At 43.2% G+C, this 22,910-nt stretch overlaps 1 protein-coding gene and 3 non-coding genes across 4 annotated transcripts; all 4 read right to left on the reverse strand.

Moving 5' to 3' along the window:
- Positions 1 to 684: 684 nt before the first annotated feature.
- On the reverse strand, positions 685 to 8,773 carry RPS8 (ribosomal protein S8). Its single transcript, XM_063427170.1, has 6 exons — positions 8,684 to 8,773; positions 6,674 to 6,780; positions 6,127 to 6,226; positions 4,170 to 4,345; positions 2,900 to 3,029; positions 685 to 841 (listed from the first exon to the last, which is right to left on the reverse strand). Exons 1-6 carry the CDS (start codon positions 8,685 to 8,687, stop codon positions 732 to 734), a joined length of 627 nt encoding a protein of 208 aa, XP_063283240.1. The 5' UTR covers positions 8,688 to 8,773; the 3' UTR covers positions 685 to 731.
- On the reverse strand, positions 1,859 to 1,987 carry LOC134570038 (small nucleolar RNA SNORA35). The gene has a single exon (XR_010084690.1). It is a non-coding gene; the product is annotated as a small nucleolar RNA SNORA35 (small nucleolar RNA).
- Positions 3,897 to 3,969, reverse strand: LOC134570004 (small nucleolar RNA SNORD38). The gene has a single exon (XR_010084658.1). It is a non-coding gene; the product is annotated as a small nucleolar RNA SNORD38 (small nucleolar RNA).
- Positions 6,295 to 6,400, reverse strand: LOC134570008 (small nucleolar RNA SNORD46). Its single transcript, XR_010084662.1, has one exon. It is a non-coding gene; the product is annotated as a small nucleolar RNA SNORD46 (small nucleolar RNA).
- Positions 8,774 to 22,910: the final 14,137 nt, after the last annotated feature.

The raw sequence follows: 22,910 nt of genomic DNA on the forward strand, positions 1-22,910 counted from the left end.
GACACAATGTTTGCATCAGACTTATTTTTACACATTCTACCCTCTCTTTAAGATTTCAAACTGTCCTAATCCATTCTTAGAGAAACCTCAATGCTTGCATTCGAGAGACAGCATTAGCGGAATTTGCCACTAAAAATTGTTAATATATTAATAAATTTTTTACACAATGCATTAATATGAATAAAAAACCAAAAGCCACACAACTATAATATTGGATACTCCCATTACAAATTATAAATAAAATTTGGCTTATAATAAATCTTGGTGTTGATATATGAATGACATGAATCCAGTCCATCCCCCAAAACCCAACAACTGTGTGATAAACTAATTGGGAATACAACTATGAATATACAGTGTACAGATTATATTGCACTCCGCTAACAGTATTTGAAATAAAATTATACACCATACAATATAAAAGTATTTTATTTTGTATGGTGTATAATTTTATTGTCAAGTCAATAAATATAATGGGCTACACTGTACCCACCAAACATTATCAAGGCATTTTAGGGCGATATTTCTCAACTATCTCATAAATGAGATATAGCTACTATAGTGTCAATTTTCTTTTTAGATTTACAACTGTATTCCTCAATTTATGGTTTTTGTAAAGAGAAGTATTGCCATACAGACCCTGATCGAATATGTTTTTAAATGGAAATAAACAAATTCTGTGTGTTTTTAATAGTTTTTTTATTTGACGTAACCGGGTTTTGCTCAGGTGTTTATTTGCCCTTTTTGGCCTTTATCTTCCTTAGGTAGAATTCCAACTCTTTGCCCTCGAGGACATATCCATCGGCTCTGCCGCACTGACCAGGTCGGGATGCTATGCAGGCTGAAAGAGAAATAAAATTAGTACCATGCACGCAGAACCTGGAGAAATGTATGCACAGCCCAGACTACATAAAATCCGGTACTCTAAATAGACAATAAATAGTTCTGATCAAACAGCAGAAAACGTCAACATTCATGTAATGCTATTGCAAGGTAACACTGGTATTTGCTATAGAAGGCGGATATTAAATAATTACACGTTAAAGATTTAGCACAGTGAGCTCAGCGTACAGATTAACTACAAAATGCTAAAAGGGACAGGCCTCACCACTGAACATACGGAATGGGCAAGAATGCAACTGACGGCTCAAATTGTATGTACGTGTGCAGGGTTTTATTGGAAACAAAAGCACTCTTACATCTTTCTAAGAAACAAAAACCCATAGATATTTGCAGAAAACCTAGTCATGAGTAGTAGAACTAGAAATTGATGGTTCATTGTCCTTATGGTCTGCATGAAGAGGTCAAAAACACTTTCCATAGAGATGCACCGAGCTAATGCAAGTCTATGGAGGATACTCTAACTGGTGCACATGCACAAAAGCCTCCCATGCTTTCCTATGGGGAAGCACTGAAGTGGCTGAAGGTTATCACTGACTAACTCAGCCAGAGAGGAGTCACAGCTGCAAATGGACCAGCGCTGTGCAATACTAAAAAGCAAGTGAATGGGGGGGGGGTCTGAATCCAACAGGTAGGAGATTACCAACATAAGAAATACATGCTTGTATTTTTAACGTTTATGTGTTTTCCTTTATCCTTGCCGAATAACTTATTTTAACAAAATAAGTCACACACACAGCAGAATATAAACAGGATAGAATCGCTCAGAAATCTATGAGCCAATCCTTTGTTTTGGGACATAAGCAAAAGGTTTAAAGAGGTAACTAGTATTGAATGAATGTATGTGATAAAAAGCTTGTGATGTGACTTATGCCATATAACGTAAATGTTTACGGCTTTGACATCAAAAATAGTTAAGTTTCACTTTAATCATGAAATGACACTTCAGCTTAGCAAGATGTGTACCCAGCTATCGGAAGGGGCAGGTCACAGCAGATCCTGGCCTTTCTGCAAGAAGGGTTTAATCTAGCACTGGAATGAGACTCCAAAGTCAGTGGAAGAACTAAGGAGACACTAGACAGTGCCACAAATGTCAAACTTTAAAGCAAATACAATTCAATGTAAACATTACAGGCATTTCAATCTCCATGCAGAGGTCACAAAACACCGAACTCCTACACTTATTCTGAAAGGAACTTGCTAGCAGACAATGTCAACAATCATTAACCCTGCACTTTCAGGGGAACTTTGTGATTACATTTCTTGCAGATGTCACAATTTTATTTTCCTTTACACAAGGTATTCTAAAACTAATTGGATTACAAGAAAGATTTAATAACTAGATTGTCTAATCATGAGCATGTTAACAGGAGACCCTACATTGGAAAGTGTCAGTCAAGCATTTCCCATATAGTAGACTGCAAGCAGTTTATAGGTAAATCTTGTATAATTTTTTTTTTTTTTTAAAGTGTGAATTTACTACCCTGTATACAGAGACCAAATGTAAATCAAGGTGTATTTCAATTGCAGTGTGATATCAAAGGAACCAGAAGCCGAAATAACCTGTGTCTTCCATATTAAACCAGAGTACTTTGCGTTTTGAGCCAATTACCACAAATAATGGTATCCATCACAAAGGAGGAACAAACTAGCGTAGAAATAGGCCCAGGGCAGGCTTTCATTATTTTTACACTAGGCATAGCTATGCGAGTAGAAGTGTCAGACAATCCGATCCCTGAGCCTGGAAAGATTACTGTATCTTAAACGAAAACATTTATAAGCAACAGATCACTATCCTGTGTTAGTTAAATTGTATGTCATAGCAGAGCTCCTCTCGCCGTTTTAAATAGTTTTCATTGTCCACCAATAAGAAACCAGTCAGAGTGTTCGCCATAGCATGTGTGAAGATCATAAAACATGCAATCCCAAAAACGGGCCTCATATTTAAAGAAATGCCCATGCCGTACAAACGCCATTTCATTTATTGGCCAACACTTACCTAGCAGTTTGCCCTGCTGGAACTGTTCCTCTAACAGAGTGCTGATCTTGGCCGTCTTCTTTCTATCCTCATATTTCTTTTGAGTTTTTTTGGATCTTTTTTTGTTCAGGATTTCTTCTTCTTCAGGAGTCTGAAAGATTCAATTAGTGAACAAAACAGTTAGATGTTGTGTTTTGGCATTTATTTGTATGTCAATGTGGTGTTAACGTTCCACTAAACCCTCTGACTGTTCATAGGAGGCAAATTCAATTGTCCTTGCAATCGGCTGCGATTCTGTGGTCTGTTAGAATTAGTCACATTATATGGATATTTTCACATTTATATTCAGTCAAATTGCAACCAAATTACCACAATTTGATTGTTCCAAAGCTCAATACAGACCAGAGAAGTTACACATAATTTTAAGAGCCCTAACACCATGGCACACCAAACCTATCCCAAGCTCTAAACTCACTCGAGCTACATCTTCCCTATAGCAGGGCAAAATCTGATGGCATTTGGTTGCGTAATAGCCAAATAACCCCACAGCAGCAAGAAGACTTGAGGCCAGCAGGGATCAATATGGCTCAGTTTGGTTACCATTTGGTACATACTCCCCGATGGTGGAAGAGCACAGATTTGGAGATTTTATTAGCCCCTTCTTTGTGGTTGCAAAGATCACACAAAGTGGAAAAACTAGTTTTGTCTTATTCTCCAAGTCAATTCTTTGACACATTACAAAAATCGAAAGTCACACTCTTGGGAGTGTAGTATAGAGCAAGTCTATGGAGATCCTCCTAGATCTACTTCGTGATGACTGAGAAGTTTAATCTGACAAGAAGTGATAGCAGATAGTCCAACTTTTGTTAGACTCAGACTTGTCCATCAGCCAAAGTAATCCTTCTGTATCTTCTGAATGGGCTGGAATTTGTGGTTTTGGCATTAAGACACACTCTGGTGAGACTCCGTGTATATGCCAATACAATGTAAAGATCTTATGCAAAAGGCTGGGGTCTATTTTCCTCAGTTTTCAGAAGTTATCATCTCTATCCATTCAGTAGCAGAACTGGACAAAGGTATCTTCATTGGAAAACAAAACAAACACCCAACACTGTGCGTATTATGTAGTATTTATGAATAATGGATAAACTTTCTAATATTTCTAATCTGTCCACGTGTGCATATTATGATAACTCTAAAGCAGTGATGTCTGCCTTCCTTAAACACTGAAGACATCCCCTTAAACACAGAGATGGAATAAAGTCACCAAAAAATAAAAAAAATTACTCACAAGTTTGGCTCCCTTCTTGCGTCCAAGCGGCAAGGCATAGTGAGCTTCATACCACTGTCTGAAGGGGGTGCTATCCACCAGGAGAATGCAGTTTTTCACGAGTGTCTTAGTACGGACCAGTTCGTTGTTGGAAGCGTTGTACACAACATCAATAATTCTGGTTTTGCGTGTGCAACCTTAACACAATAAAAGGACAAACATAGAACAGTTACTTCCTCTTCCTTCCTGGAACTCCAAAGTACAACATTTTAAAAACTGGATCTGCGTTATTGTTTATACAAATTGGGTAAACTATTTATGCAGGTCTTTATTAAAAAAAAAAAAAGAAAAGATGCAGTTCATCTGATTGCAGCATTTGCAAGTCCTCCCCAGACTGTGCGGGGGAAATGACAGGCTTTTGATTGAAATCGAGGGAGGGGTTTCTTATATTTTTTTTAAAGATTTTGCAAAGAAATATGCAGTTTTATTAAGTGCAGTGAAAAAAGCAGTATACTCCTTGAATATGGAGTGGACCGTTAAGGAAAATACCAAGCTCTGGCTCAGTTTCCTCAGAGCAGCCACTCCATCTCCAGTTAGGTCATCACGCGTGAATACTTCTCAGAGAAGCACTGGGAAATGGACATGTGCGGCAATCGCCATGCGCCAACAAGTTAAAATGTTAAACAGAAGCACAGTGCAAAGCTTCTCTATGAGAAGTATTAATGGCAGTCTGCATCACCATGCTGTGCACAGAGTGAGTTTCGAGAAGTCTTAAAGAGACACTACAGTGCCCAAATGAAAATCACTATTTAGTAGATAACAAAATGAAAACATGCATTTGTGTATTTTTTCCACTGGGGGTAGAACTAAAATCATTTTGCTATCTGCAGCCTTAACAAGTCCTCCCTCTCTTTCCCAGCCCAGACTTCCAGTAGCTGTCCCATCACAGACTTCCCAAAGCAGCTCTGCAAGGCAGGTGCTCTGGGTAATTGCGACCTCTTGAGTTTAGCTCCACTGAGCTTAACAAAACAGGAAGTAACAAGACCAGTTGTCTGACAGACAAGGGGTGAAGCAAGGTAAATTTATACATGAGCAAACTTGTATTGAAACATACAGTTTTTGCAAAATGAGAAAGGACACTTCACAAAAAAAGCACTTTAGCTTGTTTGGAGTGTTAATTTAATGGTAATAGCCTCTGGTGGCTGTGTATCTGACACTTCACTTGGCATTTTCTCTTACACATGTAAACATTGCAGTTTGTGTAAAATGGCAATGTTTACATTTGTGAGAGAAAAGTGTCATGTGGACCAAAACTCACTACATTTAGATGTAGTGCTTTTGGTGCATAAAATGTCCCTTTAAATGGTGTTGCAAAGTCCAGTTGAGAAATTAAGATATTTAAATTGTATTCCTCAATATTAAAATATATTTTGCAATTACTTTCAAAGGTCTCTTCAAGTATTGAAACCGTGCACAAATGAGGTTTAACACTTGACTAGCGTTGGCTTGTACAGCCATGAGTAGGTTTTAAGTGACTGACAAATGATAATGTTGATACATTGTACTGGATATAGGAATTGTGAATGCAATATAAGACTAAACATCAAGTGGCAGCCAACCATACAGAACATATTGCCAAAATAGGTTGTCTACTCTGTTAGATCAAGAATCACCAGAGAAATTTCCATGTGGCCTGACTGCAAGTGGATATGTAGGTATTTAGATATGCAAAACTACATTTTCCAGCCTTGTGAATAATGTGAGGCAAAACCCTTAACTTTAATACAACTAAAACGGCCCTTTTAAAAAGCCAGATTAACACCCATATTAGCACATTCAGTGTAACTATGACTTGTCCTAGCATTGTGAGATTCGAAGAATGCTCACATAAGGTCAAAGTTTGTCATCAAGTGCATTGCAGATGGTTCTTTACAATTACAGATTAGAATATACCTCACATTCAAACAGAAAAACTTACACTCAGAACCCCAGGAGAAGTTGCCAGCATCCAACCTCAGAGCACGATACTTCTTGTTACCACCGCGAACTCTCACAGTATGGATACGCCGAGCACCAATCTGAAATAGATTAACAGGTCACTATGGGAATAATCAGTGATACGTGTACTTTTCATTTTCTGCAAGGCAACAAGTCAGTGTAACTATGACAAGCCTAACATTGGCAGGCAGCAAAAGAGTCGACCAACACGGTCTGAACCACCTGCCTAAGGTCAACAATTCATCATACATATTGCCTTGAACCTGGAAAAAATTCAACAAACTAAAATATTTATCAATATAAATTTTTCACAAAAGATTTGCTTCATACAAATTAAATGTTGCAACTTTATGATACAGATCACAGTTTGCCTATGAAAAATATAAAGGCTGTTTCTCTTTGTCCACTAAAGACTTAATAAAAAATAACTGCGATAAGTCAAAACAGCAGCGTCAATTCTCCAAGGCTGATTGTAATACATTGGAGATTCCGTACTATGGTGCACTAAACAAACCAAATGTTGTTACCTTTGTGTTGGCAGCGGGGCGACCCAACTCATACTTTCTCTTCTTGTGGTACGGCTTCCTTTTACCCCCAGTCTTGCGGCGCTTGTGCCAGTTGTCCCTTGAGATACCTGTTTAATGGTGAGAGAGCATTGCTGAGCATACAGCGATAGTGTATTATTTCTGTACCTCACTGGCATCCATCTTCCTATTAGTGTTGGTTCACAGAATCCCAGGACAGCACCATGTGCAATGTTACACTAAGGACCGGAGCTCAGAGCTTGGTGCCGCTAGATAGATATATATATATATATAAATATATATATATATATATACATATATACACACACACACACTAGTATTTTACCTGGGGCCTGTAACTAAGCAGGTCTAGCAATGCTCAATAGGCAGGTACCGTGCTATACAGAGAGCAGGTAACATGCAATACAGAGAGACCCTAATACAGAAAGCAGACAATGTGCTATACAGAGAGGCCCTAATACAGAAAGCAGTCAATGTGCTATACAGAGAGGCCCTAATACAGAAAGCAGTCAATGTGCTATACAGAGAGGCCCTAATACAGAAAGCAGTCAATGTGCTATACAGAGACGCCCTAATACAGAAAGCAGTCAATGTGCTATACAGAGACGCCCTAATACAGAAAGCAGTCAATGTGCTATACAGAGAGGCCCCAATACAGAAAGCAGTCAATGTGCTATACAGAGAGGCCCTAATACAGAAAGCAGTCAATGTGCTATACAGAGAGGCCCTAATACAGAAAGCAGTCAATGTGCTATACAGAGAGGCCCCAATACAGAAAGCAGTCAATGTGCTATACAGAGAGGCCCGAATACAGAAAGCAGTCAATGTGCTATACAGAGAGGCCCGAATACAGAAAGCAGTCAATGTGCTATACAGAGAGGCCCCAATACAGAAAGCAGTCAATGTGCTATACAGAGAGGCCATATTATAGCAAGCAGTCAATGTGCTATACTGAGAGGCCCTAATACAGAAAGCAGGCAATGTGCTATACAGAGAGGCCCGAATACAGAAAGAAGTCAATGTGCTATACAGAGAGGCCCGAATACAGAAAGCAGTCAATGTGCTATACAGAGAGGCCCCAATACAGAAAGCAGGTAATGTGCTATACAGAGAGGCCATATTATAGCAAGCAGTCAATGTGCTATACAGAGAGGCCATATTATAGCAAGCAGTCAATGTGCTATACTGAGAGGCCCTAATACAGAGAGCAGGCAATGTGCTATACTGAGAGGCCCTAATACAGAGAGCAAGCACTGTGCTATACTGAGAGGCCCTAATACAGAGAGCAGGCACTGTGCTATACTGAGAGGCCCCAATACAGAGAGCAGGCACTGTGCTATACAGAGAGACCCTAATACAGAGAGCAGGCACTGTGCTATACTGAGAGACCCCAATACAGAGAGCAGGCACTGTGCTATACTGAGAGACCCTAATACAGAGAGCAGGCACTGTGCTATACTGAGAGACCCTAATACAGAGAGCAGGCACTGTGCTATACTGAGACCCTAATACAGAGAGCAGGCACTGTGCTATACTGAGAGACCCTAATACAGAGAGCAGGCACTGTGCTATACTGAGAGACCCTAATACAGAGAGCAGGCACTGTGCTATACTGAGAGGCCCTATTACAGAGAGCAGGCAGCATGGAGAGACCCCGCGAGCTGGGTAGCTGCCCCAGGCTGGGGTACAGGGGGCTCCCCTCCAGCTCTGATAATCCAGGCCCAGCACACAAGCGGCCGCCAGCTCCCAGCACAGCAGGCCTTGAGTACAGGCCGCCATATTGAATGTCCCGTCTGTCCCCCAGACCCGACACATAACCCCCAATATCAGCGCACAGCGGCCGCTTGGGCCCCCAATAAAAGGGAATCCGTGCAGCCGGGGCCCCCGTGAGTCTCTCGCCGGGGTGACCGAGTCACGCAGAGCCGGGCCCGGGGCGGATGGAGGGGGATTCAGTGTCTCGATATTTCAGACATCGCAGCGGCCATGACATACCCATTCTCAGGCGCTGGCTGGAAAGAGGAAACGCAAAGGCTCACGGGTAGGTTTGATAGCTCTGGGTCTCGCGAGAAACACGTCGCCGTGACGTCACTGGCTCCGTCTAGCTGGCTGGGGGTTTAATCACTAAACTGAGAGCTGAATAGAAACAGCCTGCAGGGGGAGCTGGAGAGCAACAGTGATACAGAAAGGGTAGTACATACCTGGAATAGCCTTCCAGTGGGAGCAGTAATAGAAAGGGTAGTAGATACCTGGAATAGCCTTCCAGTGGGAGCAGTAACAGGGATACAGAAAGGGTAGTACATACCTGGAATAGCCTTCCAGTGGGAGCAGTAATAGAAAGGGTAGTAGATACCTGGAATAACCTTCCAGTGGGAGCGGTAACAGTGATACAGAAAGGGTAGTAGATACCTGGAATAGCCTTCCAGTGGGAGCAGTAACAGTGACATAGAAAGGGTAGTAGATACCTGAAATAGTCTTCCAGTGGGAGCAATAACAGTGATATAGATAGGGTAGTAGATAACTGGAATAGCCTTCCAGTGGGAGCAGTAACAGCGATATAGATAGGGTAGTAGATACCTGGAATAGCCTTCCAGTGGGAGCAGTAACAGGGATATAGAAATGGTAGTAGATACCTGGAATAGCCTTCCAGTGGGAGCGGTAACAGTGATACGGAAACGGTAGTAGATACCTGGGATAGCCTTCCAGTGGGAGCGGTAACAGTGATATAGAAAGGGTAGTAGATACCTGGAATAACCTTCCAGTGGGAGTGGTAACAGCGATATAGAAAGGGTAGTAGATACCTGGAATAGCCTTCCAGTGGGAGCGGTAACAGCGATATAGAAAGGGTAGTAGATACCTGGAATAGCCTTCCAGTGGAAGCGGTAACAGTTATATGGAAAGGGTAGTAGATACCTGGAATAGCCTTCCAGTGGGAGCGGTAACAGTGATATAGAAAGGGTAGTAGATACCTGGAATAGACTTCCAGTGGGAGCAGTAACAGTGATATAGAAAGGGTAGTAGATACCTGGAAAAGCCTTGCAGTGGAATCAGCAAAGGCTGATAGTGATATAGAAAGGGTAGTAGATATATGGAATAGCCACTCAGTGGGAGCAGTAACAGTGATATAGAAAGGGTAGTAGATATATGGAATAGCCACTCAGTGGGAGCAGTAACAGTGATATAGAAAGGGTAGTAGATACCTGGAATAGCCTTCCAGTGGGAGCGGTAACAGCGATATAGAAAGGGTAGTAGATACCTGGAATAGCCTTCCAGTGGGAGCGGTAACAGTGATACGGAAAGGGTAGTAGATACCTGGGATAGCCTTCCAGTGGGAGCGGTAACAGTGATATAGAAAGGGTAGTAGATACCTGGAATAACCTTCCAGTGGGAGCGGTAACAGCGATATAGAAAGGGTAGTAGATACCTGGAATAGCCTTCTAGTGGAAGCGGTAACAGTTATATGGAAAGGGTAGTAGATACCTGGAATAGCCTTCCAGTGGGAGCGGTAACAGTGATATAGAAAGGGTAGTAGATACCTGGAATAGCCTTCCAGTGGGAGCAGTAATGGTGATATAGAAAGGGTAGTAGATACCTGGAAAAGCCTTGCAGTGGAATCAGCAAAGGCTGATAGTGATATAGAAAGGGTAGTAGATATATGGAATAGCCACTCAGTGGGAGCAGTAACAGTGATATAGAAAGGGTAGTAGATACCTGGAATAGCCATCCAGTGGGAGCAGTAACAGTGATATAGAAAGGGTAGTAGACACCTGGAATAGCCTTCCAGTGGGAGCAGTAACAGTGATATAGAAAGGGTAGTAGATACCTGGAATAGCCTTCCAGTGGGAGCAGTAACAGTGATATAGAAAGGGTAGTAGATACCTGGAATAGCCTTCCAGTGGGAGTAGTAACAGTGATATAGAAAGGGTAGTAGATACCTGGAATAGCCTTCCAGTGGGAGCAGTAACAGTGATATAGAAAGGGTAGTAGATACCTGGAATAGCCTTCCAGTGGGAGCGGTAACAGTGATACGGAAAGGGTAGTAGATACCTGGGATAGCCTTCCAGTGGGAGCGGTAACAGTGATATAGAAAGGGTAGTAGATACCTGGAATAACCTTCCAGTGGGAGCGGTAACAGCGATATAGAAAGGGTAGTAGATACCTGGAATAGCCTTCTAGTGGAAGCGGTAACAGTTATATGGAAAGGGTAGTAGATACCTGGAATAGCCTTCCAGTGGGAGCGGTAACAGTGATATAGAAAGGGTAGTAGATACCTGGAATAGCCTTCCAGTGGGAGCAGTAATGGTGATATAGAAAGGGTAGTAGATACCTGGAAAAGCCTTGCAGTGGAATCAGCAAAGGCTGATAGTGATATAGAAAGGGTAGTAGATATATGGAATAGCCACTCAGTGGGAGCAGTAACAGTGATATAGAAAGGGTAGTAGATACCTGGAATAGCCATCCAGTGGGAGCAGTAACAGTGATATAGAAAGGGTAGTAGATACCTGGAATAGCCTTCCAGTGGGAGCAGTAACAGTGATATAGAAAGGGTAGTAGATACCTGGAATAGCCTTCCAGTGGGAGCAGTAACAGTGATATAGAAAGGGTAGTAGATACCTGGAAAAGCCTTGCAGTGGAAGCAGCAAAGGCTGATAGTGATATAGAAAGGGTAGTAGATATATGGAATAGCCACTCAGTGGGAGCAGTAACAGTGATATAGAAAGGGTAGTAGACACCTGGAATAGCCTTCCAGTGGGAGCAGTAACAGTGATATAGAAAGGGTAGTAGATACCTGGAATAGCCTTCCAGTGGGAGCAGTAACAGTGATATAGAAAGGGTAGTAGATACCTGGAATAGCCTTCCAGTGGGAGCAGTAACAGTGATATAGAAAGGGTAGTAGATACCTGGAAAAGCCTTGCAGTGGAAGCAGCAAAGGCTGATAGTGATATAGAAAGGGTAGTAGATATATGGAATAGCCACTCAGTGGGAGCAGTAAAGGCTAAGAGTAATATAGCCCCATAACACATCCTGTCTGGGGTTTCACAGCCTCACTGACTGTGCACAAAACAAAGTTTCTAACCCATAAAACCCCAAATCTCATACATTTAGAGGCAAATAGCCAGCAGAAAAGTTATTTCTATAGACACGTTAAATGCTTTTAATCCATGAAGTTAATTTATTCAGTTTAACAGGAATATGTTGGCATTTCGCTGCTGCATGACATTGTTCTCCAATGCGTCCTGGACCCATAGAGAGGATTTGATGACGTACTTACCTGTCTTTTTGGATAACTCACCTGTGGTAATACACAGATATTGGAAAATACGTGTCGTACCGAAGGCTCTTTAACTTTAAAGGACCACTCTAGGCACCCAGACCACTTCAGCTTAATGAAGTGGTCTGGGTGCCAGGTCCAGCTAGCTTTTACCCTTTTTTTATAAACATAGCAGTTTCAGAGAAACTGCTATGTTTATACTGAGGGTTAAGCCAGCCTCCAGAGCCTCTAGTGGCGGTCTCATTGACAGCCGCTAGAGGCGCTTGCGTGCTTCTCACTGTGAAAATCACAGTGAGAGCACGCAAGCGTCCATAGGAAAGCATTATGAATGCTTTCCTATGCGACCGGCTGAATGCGAGCGCGGCTCCTGCCGCGCATGCGCATTCAGCCGATGACGTCGCGAGGAAGAAGAGGAGGAGGAGGAAAGCTCCCCGCCCGGCGCTGGAGAAAAAGGTAAGTTTAACCCCTTCCTCCCCCCAGAGCCCGGCGGGAGTGGGTCCCTGACAGTGGGGGCACCCTCAGGGCACTCTAGTGCCAGGAAAATGAATATGTTTTCCTGGCACTAGAGTGGTCCTTTAACCCCTTAAGGACCAAACTTCTGGAATAAAAGGGAATCATGACATGTCACACATGTCACGTGTCCTTAAGGGGTTAAGGAAGAATTTCTCCTCCAGTTACTGAAAAAAACTGTGGTGGAATCTCGGTAAAAATAAATTTAGTAGGCCGAGATTACCACGTGGCATGTGTACGTGCATATACTGGTGTATCGGTCGGTTGGTTGCACGTGGCAAAGATACGATCAGTAGTGTATGGAGCATGTGCGAGAATACAGGATGTAGTATTCCCCTCCTCCATTGTACTGGACAAGCCATGCGGTCAAGCAGGAAGTTAGTTCTTGTTCGTTTTGATTGGTTATGAGAATGTGCGGGTGGAGCTTAATATGGGAGGAGTTATGTGCCTATATAAGGAGCCTGCACTATTGTCCGGGGCTCAGAACTTGTTGTATTTTGGTGACACTAGTCCCTCTGAGTCCCGATCGGTGAACCGAATAAAGAATCTCTTCCTTCCTGAAGAAACCTGTGTCCATCTCTCTGTGCTTGGCTTCCGTCAGTTTCTCCGGTATCATTTGGTGCATTGGCCGGGAAGCTCATCGTTCAACGGTAGCTGAGAAGCAGAGGTGTGAGACGGTCTATCTTTGCCCACGTTCTCTACGGCTGCACCCCTGAACTTCTGCGTGGACCTCCCTTCGTCTCGGCGCCACTGGTCTGTTGTCCAGGAGATCATCCGCCTCTACGTAGTAAGTGCTGGGGTGTCCCCGTCGATGAGTGTGAACTCAGGTTCAGGAATGAGGAGGTAAGACGACCGCTGTTTTAGACGGCGGACCCACTAGGGGTATACCGATTGTGCGGTAGGCCCATAAGGGGTTTGAGTTGTGTACGGAATCTGCCCCCTCCAGTGGAGGGAAGGAGCGAAGGCGCACTGCTCAATTGAACGCTCTTTAGTAAGACTGTTTAATTTGGTTTGGAGTCAGGCGGGGTTCTGTGTAAATAGCCCTAGCCGGACACCGGTGTCTTGTCTAGACTAGCGTTCTAGGGTGTACATTTTGTTCGCTAGGTCGGAGGGACCGGGAGACTAAGCAGCGTCTGTGTAAATTCGGTCCGCTAGCTCTCAACCTATCTTGGCTAAGAGGGAAGGCGTGTAAATTTGGAACCCACTAGACTTTTGATAGAGTAGATAGACTAAGAGGGTTCTGTTGTAAATTCCGCCCTCTAGTTCGCTATATGTGGTGCTTGGGCAGTGTGGCTAACCAAAACGGATGTAGATAGTTTTAGGTAGTCCATCAAGGTACTGTCCAATGGATTAGTTGGGGATTGTATATGTGTTAAAGATTGTTTAGTAGCGTGTATATCTTGTTAGATAGCGTGAGCTCTGCCGTCTAGCGAGAGTGTTAATAGTGTGTAGCTGTATTATAGCGCACGGTACCATAACCCTGTATATTTACTGACACTGTATATGAATACTAATACTTGTCGTCTGTTGCATGTCTAACACCATAACCACTATTAATTGTACTGTGACCTTAAATTGTACTTTGACCTATGCTAACCGTACTGTAACTGCTGTTTGTAAAGACGATGTTACTGAGGTATGTTATAGACGGGTAATTCATATATAGGGAATTATAGCGTGGGTGACTGTATAGGTTCGCCAAAGGGCATAGTATCTATTATTTAGTGACTGGTGTAACAGCTGTGTGTGCACGGGAATTCCCTGAGTGTTTTTATTTTGTACGTTTCACTTGGTAACTGTACCACGTGGTGCTGTTGCCGAGGGAACGGGTGTGACCGTTGATAGAGTGCGTGTATAGTATTCGTTGGAAACGACGCTCCATTGTTAAGTATGGGCACGTTGGATTCGACGATTTTGGATCCCTTAGGATGCATGTTAAAGAATTTTAAGAAGGGATTTACAAAATGTGATTTTGGGGTTAAAATGTCTTCTGTACGTTTGATTACTTTGTGTACTAGGGAATGGCCTACTTTGGTTGCCGCATGGCCGCCACGTGGCAGTTTAGATCCAAATCTGGTACAGCGTGTACACGTGGCTGTATCAGGTAGGCCTGAACTTTACGGACAGTTTCCATACATTGATTGTTGGAAGCAGGCCGTAAATGACTCGCCAAGATGGATCCGAGTATGCCACGAGGAGCAATGTCGCCTCATGGTGGCCAGGACTTGTTTGTCCACTAGGGCCATGGTTACGCCCATTTTGGACACGCCTCCTGAGTCCGAGATCCCTATGCCTCCCCCTTACTCCTCCTCCACAGGAAGAGGAAGAGGGAGTGATACAGGAAGCACTACACCCCTTTCCCCGTTGTCCCCATCTACTTCCTCCTCTAGTTCAGAGTCCATCCCCCTCATTACTAAACCTCCCCTTCCGGTACCAACCCCCGTTAAACCCACATATCCTGATTTGGCGCCATATCAAGCTTCCGGTCAGGCTTCTTCTAGCCCGGCCCGGAATATTTTATTCACCGACCTTCCCCACAATAAAGCTTCCACCTTCCCCACAATAAAGCTTACTACCCCTCGACTGGAACCCCTAACCGACGCCCCTCAACGAAGCCCTATACTAACCCGACAACTGACCGGTACCCAAAAGCCTAAACATTATCAAATGCCACTTCGTTTGGCTCCCGGCTCAGCACACCTTAATGATGAAGGTCAATTAGTATATGCTGACCCAGTCTTCGTATATGTCCCGTTCACAACTACCGATCTCTTAAATTGGAAAACCCATAATTCCTCGTACACTGACAAACCTCAAGCCATGACCGACCTGTTCACCTCGATAGTCCAGACGCACAATCCAACTTGGGCTGATTGCCAGCAATTACTAATGACATTATTTAACAACGAGGAGAGAACTAGGATAAACCAAGCGGCCATTAAAGTGCTGGAAGAAGAAGCCCGTACATTAAATCAAGCTAATCCAGCAGCATGGGCCACAGCTCATTATCCTAACACTGATCCTGAATGGAATGTTAATGGCGCAGATATGATTCATTTAAAAGCCTATAGAGACGCTATAATTGCTGGCATGAAAGCCGGAGGGAAGAAAGCTATAAATATGTCTAAGACAGCTGAGGTGTTACAGAAAAGTGATGAACCGCCCAGTGTCTTTTATGACCGATTATTGGAGGCACACCGCTTGTATACCCCCTTTAATCTGGAAGCCCCTTCCCGAATGGTAAACTCTGCCTTTGTCAGCCAAGCCTACGGAGATATTAAGCGCAAGCTACAAAAGTTAGAAGGGTTTGTAGGAATGTCCATCACCCAACTAATGGAGGTAGCAAACAAAGTTTACATGAATAGGGAATCAGAGAATAAGAAAGAGGAAGAGCGCAAGATGCGTAAAAAGGCGGATATGCTAGCGGTAGCGATCGCAGGCGTAGACAGACGGGGACCGGATAGAGGCGATAGCAAGTGGAATAGGGAACCCCTGAGTAGGAATCAGTGCGCATACTGTAGAGAAGAAGGGCATTGGAGAAGTGAGTGTCCAAAAAGGGAGCAGTATGAGAGAGACCAACCCAGGGCAGGATATGGAAACTTTAGAGGTAGAGCGAGAGGTAGAGGAGGTCCCGGAGGGAGTAATGGTAATAACAGAGGTAGTGTTAGGGAAGATAGATATTATCCCGCAGCGCAGAGATCCCGCGATAGAGAAGACAGGGACTTTGTAGGATTGGCTGACACGGTCATGGATGACTATTGATACCGACCGGGCTCCATCCCCCTTGGCCGAGCGGAGCCTATGGTCGAAGTATCAATAGGGGGAAAAAGGAGTGCATTCATGATTGATACTGGTGCTGAACATTCGGTGGTGACTGACCTAGTTGCTCCTCCATCTGGAAGAACTATCACCGTAATAGGAGCAACTGGAAGAAGTGCTGCAAAACCGGTTCTTAAAAGTCGACAATGTACATTGGGAGGCCACGTAGTGAAACATCAATTCCTTTATATGCCTGAATGTCCAGTCCAATTGCTAGGACGTGATTTGCTATCAAAACTACAAGCGCAGATAACGTTCCTACCAAATGGAACAACATCCTTAAAGTTTAATGGACCTTCAGGTATTATGACATTATCAGTACCAAAGGAAGAAGAGTGGCGACTTTATACAGCGTTGACTAGCCAAAACCCTAAGAGTGATGAATCCTTATTCAACATACCAGGAGTTTGGGCAGAGAACAACCCACCAGGACTGGCCCGCAATATTCCACCCATTCGAATTGAACAAAAACTTGGGGTTTATCCAGTGAGCCTACGGCAATATCATATCCCGCAGAAGGCTAAGAAGAATATTCAATCTTATCTGGATAAGTTCATACGGTATGGTATCCTAAAATTCTGTACTTCCCCCTGGAACACCCCATTGCTGCCTGTTCAAAAGCCCGGTACAGATGAGTATCGCCCTGTGCAGGACTTGAGAGCAGTCAATGATGCGGTTGTAAGTATACACCCAGTTGTGCCAAATCCGTATAACCTGCTTGCTTTAATTCCGGGCGGGGCTACCTATTTTACAGTCTTAGACCTCAAAGATGCCTTCTTTTGCCTCCAAATTGCTGCGGAAAGCCAATGTATCTTCGCATTCCAATGGGAAAATGCTGTAACGGGCTCGAAACGCCAGATGACTTGGACAAGACTGCCCCAAGGGTTTAAAAATTCACCTACCCTATTTGGTTCAGCTTTAAGTCAAGACTTGCTGGATTTCAAGTCCATCCCAGGAGAGTGTGTACTATTACAATATGTAGATGATTTGTTGATAGCCACAGTTACAAGAGAAATATGTCAGCAAGCAACACATGATCTACTGCACATTCTTTGGAAGGCAGGATACAAGGTGTCTAGGAAGAAGGCTCAATTGTGTCAGCCAACTGTCAAATATCTGGGATTCCATATCTCTGAAGGTCAAAGAATAATGGGGCCAGGGAGAAAAGAAGCTGTGTGCCAAATACCAATACCCAAGAATAGAAGACAAGTGCGAGAGTTCTTGGGGGCAGCAGGCTTCTGTAGGATATGGATTCCCAGTTATGCGATATTGGCGAAACCTCTGTATGCAGCTATCAAGGGTACAGAACACGACCCCTTCCTATGGACCCCAGAACAGCAAAAGGCATTTGAAGATGTGAAGAAGGCTTTGATGAGTGCCCCAGCATTAGGTCTACCTGATCACACACGACCATTCTACTTATATGTACACGAGCAAAGAAGAATGGCTGTGGGAGTATTAACACAGTACTTGGGATCATGGCAAAGACCTGTTGCCTATATGTCTAAACAATTGGATGCAGTGGCCAGTGGTCTTCCACCTTGTCTAAGAGCCGTAGCTGCAGCCGCCCTGCTGGTAGCTGAAGCCGATAAACTCACTCTGGGTCAAGAACTTTATGTGCGAGTCCCGCACGCAGTACAAACGTTGCTAGATTACAAAGGCAATCATTGGTTCAGTAACAGCCGCATGACTAAGTATCAAGCAATGTTGTGTGAAAACCCAAGAGTGCATTTAGAGACTGTCAATACCTTAAATCCAGCTACCCTTTTGCCACAACCTACTGAAAGTCAACACGATTGTTTGGAGGTGATGGATGAAGTATTTTCAAGTAGACCAGATCTTCGTGACTTTCCCATCCAGAACCCTGATGTCCAATATTATACAGACGGCAGTAGTTATGTGAAAGAAGGGATTCGCTATGCAGGATATGCAGTAACAACGATAGACAAGGTGATAGAAGCTCGGCCACTGTCAAAAGGAACATCAGCACAGAAGGCAGAATTGATAGCACTAACACGAGCGTTACAATTGGCTGAAGGTTTAAGAGTGAACATCTACACGGACTCCAAGTATGCGTTTTTAACCACTCATGCCCACGGAGCTTTGTATAAAGAAAGAGGACTATTGAATTCAGAGGGCAAAGAAATCAAGTATGCAGCTGAAATACTACAACTATTGGAAGCAGTATGGGAACCAAAAGAAGTTGGTATTATACATTGTCGAGCGCATCTGAGAGGCGATGGTGATGTAACCAAAGGAAATCGGATGGCAGATAATGCAGCTAAGCGTGCCGCTGAATCAGGAAGACAGGAATATGTGGAATATATAGCTGCTCTTATACCGACTCCACTGTCTCAATGGACTCCAGTTTATACAGCTCAAGAAGAAGAGTGATTAAAGACTGAACCTGGAAAGTACCTGGAGAACAAATGGTATCAGTTAGAAGATGGGAGAATAGTTATTCCAGCATCACTAGCGGTAGAAATTGTCCAAAATTATCACAACGGGACTCATTCTGGAAGAGATAGTACAGAAGAATCTCTCAGAAAACATTTCTACATACCAAGATTGTCCAACTTAACTCAAGCCATTGTACGAAGATGTGTAACATGTGCTAAAAATAATGCAAGGCAAGGACCAGTAAAGCCACCAGGAGTTCAGTATATGGGGGGACTCCCTATGTCCGATCTACAAATTGACTATACAGTTATGCCTAAATCTGGTGGACATCGCTACCTATTAGTAGTTGTGTGCACCTATTCAGGCTGGGTAGAAGCATGTCCTACTCGTACAGAGAAAGCAGGAGAAGTTGTGCGATTCCTGCTACGAGAAATAATACCCTGATATGGACTACCCTGCTCTATAGGATCGGATAATGGTCCAGCCTTTGTTCACCAGTGCCTACAACAACTGACTCATATGCTTGGTATTAAGTGGAGGCTTCATACAGCATATAGACCTCAGAGTTCTGGTAAAGTAGAAAGAATGAATAGAACTATTAAGAATCCGTTGGCAAAGATGTGTCAGGAAACCCAACTCAAGTGGAATGTGCTTTTGCCTATAGCTCTGTTGCGTATTCGCAGTACACCTACCAGAAGGATGGGTCTCTCTCCTTTTGAAATCATGTATGGGCGTCCACCTCCCGTACTTGGTAACTTAAGGGGGGATTTGAGTCAGTTGGGAGAAGGAATTACCCGGCAGCAGGTTGTAGAATTGGGTAAAACTATGGAGGAGGTACAGAAATGGGTACAAGATAGATTACCTGTGAATATTTATCCCCCTGTTCATAGTTACCATCCAGGAGATCAAGTGTGGATTAAAGAGTGGAATAATATACCGTTAGGGCCTAAGTGGAGGGGTCCTTATGTTGTTCTTTTGTCTACCCCTACAGCAATAAAAGTGGCCGAAGTGACTCCGTGGATTCATCACTCCAGGGTTAAACCAGCAGCAGTAGATTCTTGGCAAGTTACACCAGATCCAGAGAATCCCTGCAAGATCCGGTTAAAGCGCACGACTCAGTCGGAGTGATGAGGAAACCTTGTGGATTACAATTATTGTTGTTATAGAGATTGGTTAGTGAGTGTTTTGACGGCCATAATAACGCCTGTCCGCTCACCAACGTATTATTAAAAGCCAGAAAAGTCTCGAAGGGACCCCTGTGAAGACGAGCAGAACTCCATTCCCTGCAGCCCTTACATCCTGAAAGCTGAGGTGCCATCGCACGGACGAAGACTGAGGATGCAGCCGACGAAAGAAGTGTTAATGATAATGTTTATTTAGATGTCTTTTTATATTCAGGAAGGTAGAGGTACTGACACTCCTAGCTGTGAGGTTTGCATTAAGACTACTATAACAGGTAATCATATTTCCCAGACCCTAATTTGGCATTCACAATATGAGTGTAAAGGTGATGTGTCTAGGTGTAGATACCTAGGTATAGAATATACTGTATGCCATTTAGGAGTAGGAGAACCTAGGTGCTTCAATCCGGAGTATCAACCCCGTACAATTTGGTTGACCCTCAGGAATGGAGATCCTCAGGGGACCCTAATAAATAAAACTGTGTTAGAAACCGTACATTCTTCGGGTGTTCTGCTATTTGATGCATGTAAAGCGATATCAAGTGGTAGAAAGCCGTGGAATGTATGTGGGGATCTTAGGTGGGAGAGAACGTATGGGTCTAACGATAAATATATTTGTCCCAGTAGTAAAAACAAGTATGTAAGTCCAAGATGCCCAGATAGGGAATATAATTTCTGCCCATATTGGTCTTGTGTGGGGTGGGCAACTTGGGGACAGACAGTAGACAAGGATATGATTGTTACTAAGTTGCCTACCAAACCATACTGTAAGTCTATGGAATGCAACCCAGTCCATATTCTTATAAATAATCCTGACCAATTCCTAGATAGATATGGTAACTTATTTGGGTTTCAAATATATGGGACGGGTTTAGACCCTGGGACAATATTGTTTATAGGGATAGAGACCGATACTGTAACATCCCAAACTCATCAGGTATTCCATTCTTTTTATGAAGAGATGAGTGTAGATAATAAGATTCCCCATAACGCTAAAAACCTGTTTATAGATTTAGCTGAGAGTATTGCTGGTAGTCTTAATGTAACCAACTGCTATGTGTGTGGAGGTACTAACATGGGAGACCAATGGCCTTGGGAAGCAAAGGAGGTAATGTCCGGTTCTGAGGCAGTTGAACAATTAATATTTACACAAGCCGATTATCAGATGAGTGTTAGAGGTAAATCTGAGTGGAGATTAAAAACCTCCATCATAGGTTATGTTTGCATAGCAAGGAAAGGAATAATGTATAATACTTCTGTAGGAGAACTAACTTGTCTAGGGCAAAAAGCTTATGATGATGATACAAAGAATACAACTTGGTGGTCGGCTTCAAATGTCTCAGAACCACCCAACCCGTTTGTAAGATATGCCAATTTAAAGGACGTATGGTTTGACATATCTATCACATCTAGTTGGAAAGCCCCAGCAAATTTGTACTGGATCTGTGGTAAGAAGGCCTATTCGGAGTTTTTTTTTTTTTTGTAAATGTATTATATGGATGTGGATGTAATTTTAAATGAAAAATAAAATATTTATAAATATAAAAAAAAAAAGAAGGCCTATTCGGAGTTGCCACAGGACTGGGAAGGGGCATGTGTGTTGGGTATGCTCAAACCATCCTTCTTCTTGTTACCTATTGAAACAGGTGAGACTTTGGGAGTTAAAGTGTATGATGTGAATCATAGGAAGAAAAGGGGACCCATAGAGATAGGCGCCTGGGAAGATGATGAATGGCCTCCCCAGCGTATTATAGATTATTATGGGCCAGCCACTTGGGCAGAGGATGGTACTTTCGGGTATAGGACCCCGATATATATGCTCAACCGCATTATAAGGTTACAGGCGGTGGTTGAGATAATTACTAATGAGACCTCACAAGCGCTCAATCTTCTAGCGAAGCATAATACCAGGATGAGGACAGCAGTTTACCAAAATAGATTAGCCTTGGATTACCTATTGGCAGTAGAGGGAGGTGTATGTGGGAAGTTTAACCTGAGCAATTGTTGTCTTCAAATAGATGACGAAGGGCAAGCAATAGCTGAGCTTACTAGCCATATGGTTAAACTAGCGCATGTGCCTACTCAGGTATGGAAAGGGTATAATCCAAGTAGTTGGTTTGGTAACTGGTATGAGCAGTTTGGAGGGCTTAAGGCATTGGTAGGCGGAGTCATACTGATTTTAATGTTGTGTCTACTCCTGCCATGTCTTATTCCTTTAGTAGTTAGGTCTGTGCAGAGCCTGATAGAAAATATAGCAGAGAGGAAGGCGGCTGCACAGATAATGGCCATATATAAATATGAGGCTCTAAATCAGGGAGAACCAATGCAGGAAGAGGAGTGTTGAGGGATTCACATCATAGAAAAGTCTGGTCTGGTTCATGGTAACCTGAGGTATATGCAAACCAAGGTTAAGTGATGCCTCAAGTAATTGTGAAATATCAGAGGCATCAAAGGGGGGAATGTGGTGGAATCTCGGTAAAAATAAATTTAGTAGGCCGAGATTACCACGTGGCATGTGTATGTGCACATACTGGTGTATCGATCGGTTGGTTGCACGTGGCAAAGATACGATCAGTAGTGTACGGAGCATGTGCGAGAATACAGGATGTAGTATTCCCCTCCTCCATTGTACTGGACAAGCCATGCGGTCAAGCAGGAAGTTAGTTCTTGTTCGTTTTGATTGGTTATGAGAATGTGCGGGTGGAGCTTAATATGGGAGGAGTTATGTGCCTATATAAGGAGCCTGCACTATTGTCCGGGGCTCAGAACTTGTTGTATTTTGGTGACACTAGTCCCTCTGAGTCCCGATCGGTGAACCGAATAAAGAATCTCTTCCTTCCTGAAGAAACCTGTGTCCATCTCTCTGTGCTTGGCTTCCGTCAGTTTCTCCGGTATCAAAACGCTATCAGATAGTTCATCCTATGGAATGTATAACCGTGCTGGGGAACGGAATAAATTAATTCCATTTGACACCAATTGATGGCAATTAATTCACATTTGTCTTTTGATAATTTTCTGAAGTAGTAATTTAGTATTTCTT

Source organism: Pelobates fuscus, chromosome 7, assembly GCF_036172605.1.
Source record: "Pelobates fuscus isolate aPelFus1 chromosome 7, aPelFus1.pri, whole genome shotgun sequence".
Taxonomy (NCBI): Eukaryota; Metazoa; Chordata; class Amphibia; order Anura; family Pelobatidae; genus Pelobates; species Pelobates fuscus.

Bases quoted from the DNA above. Each gene is read 5' to 3' on its own strand.
- RPS8 (XM_063427170.1), bottom strand. The intron at 4,346-6,126 runs GTAAGTTTTTCT...TATTGTGTTAAG, and splicing joins CTTCTCCTGGGGTTCTGAGT to GTTGCACACGCAAAACCAGA. The intron at 3,030-4,169 runs GTGAGTAATTTT...TGAATCTTTCAG, and splicing joins GCAAGAAGGGAGCCAAACTT to ACTCCTGAAGAAGAAGAAAT.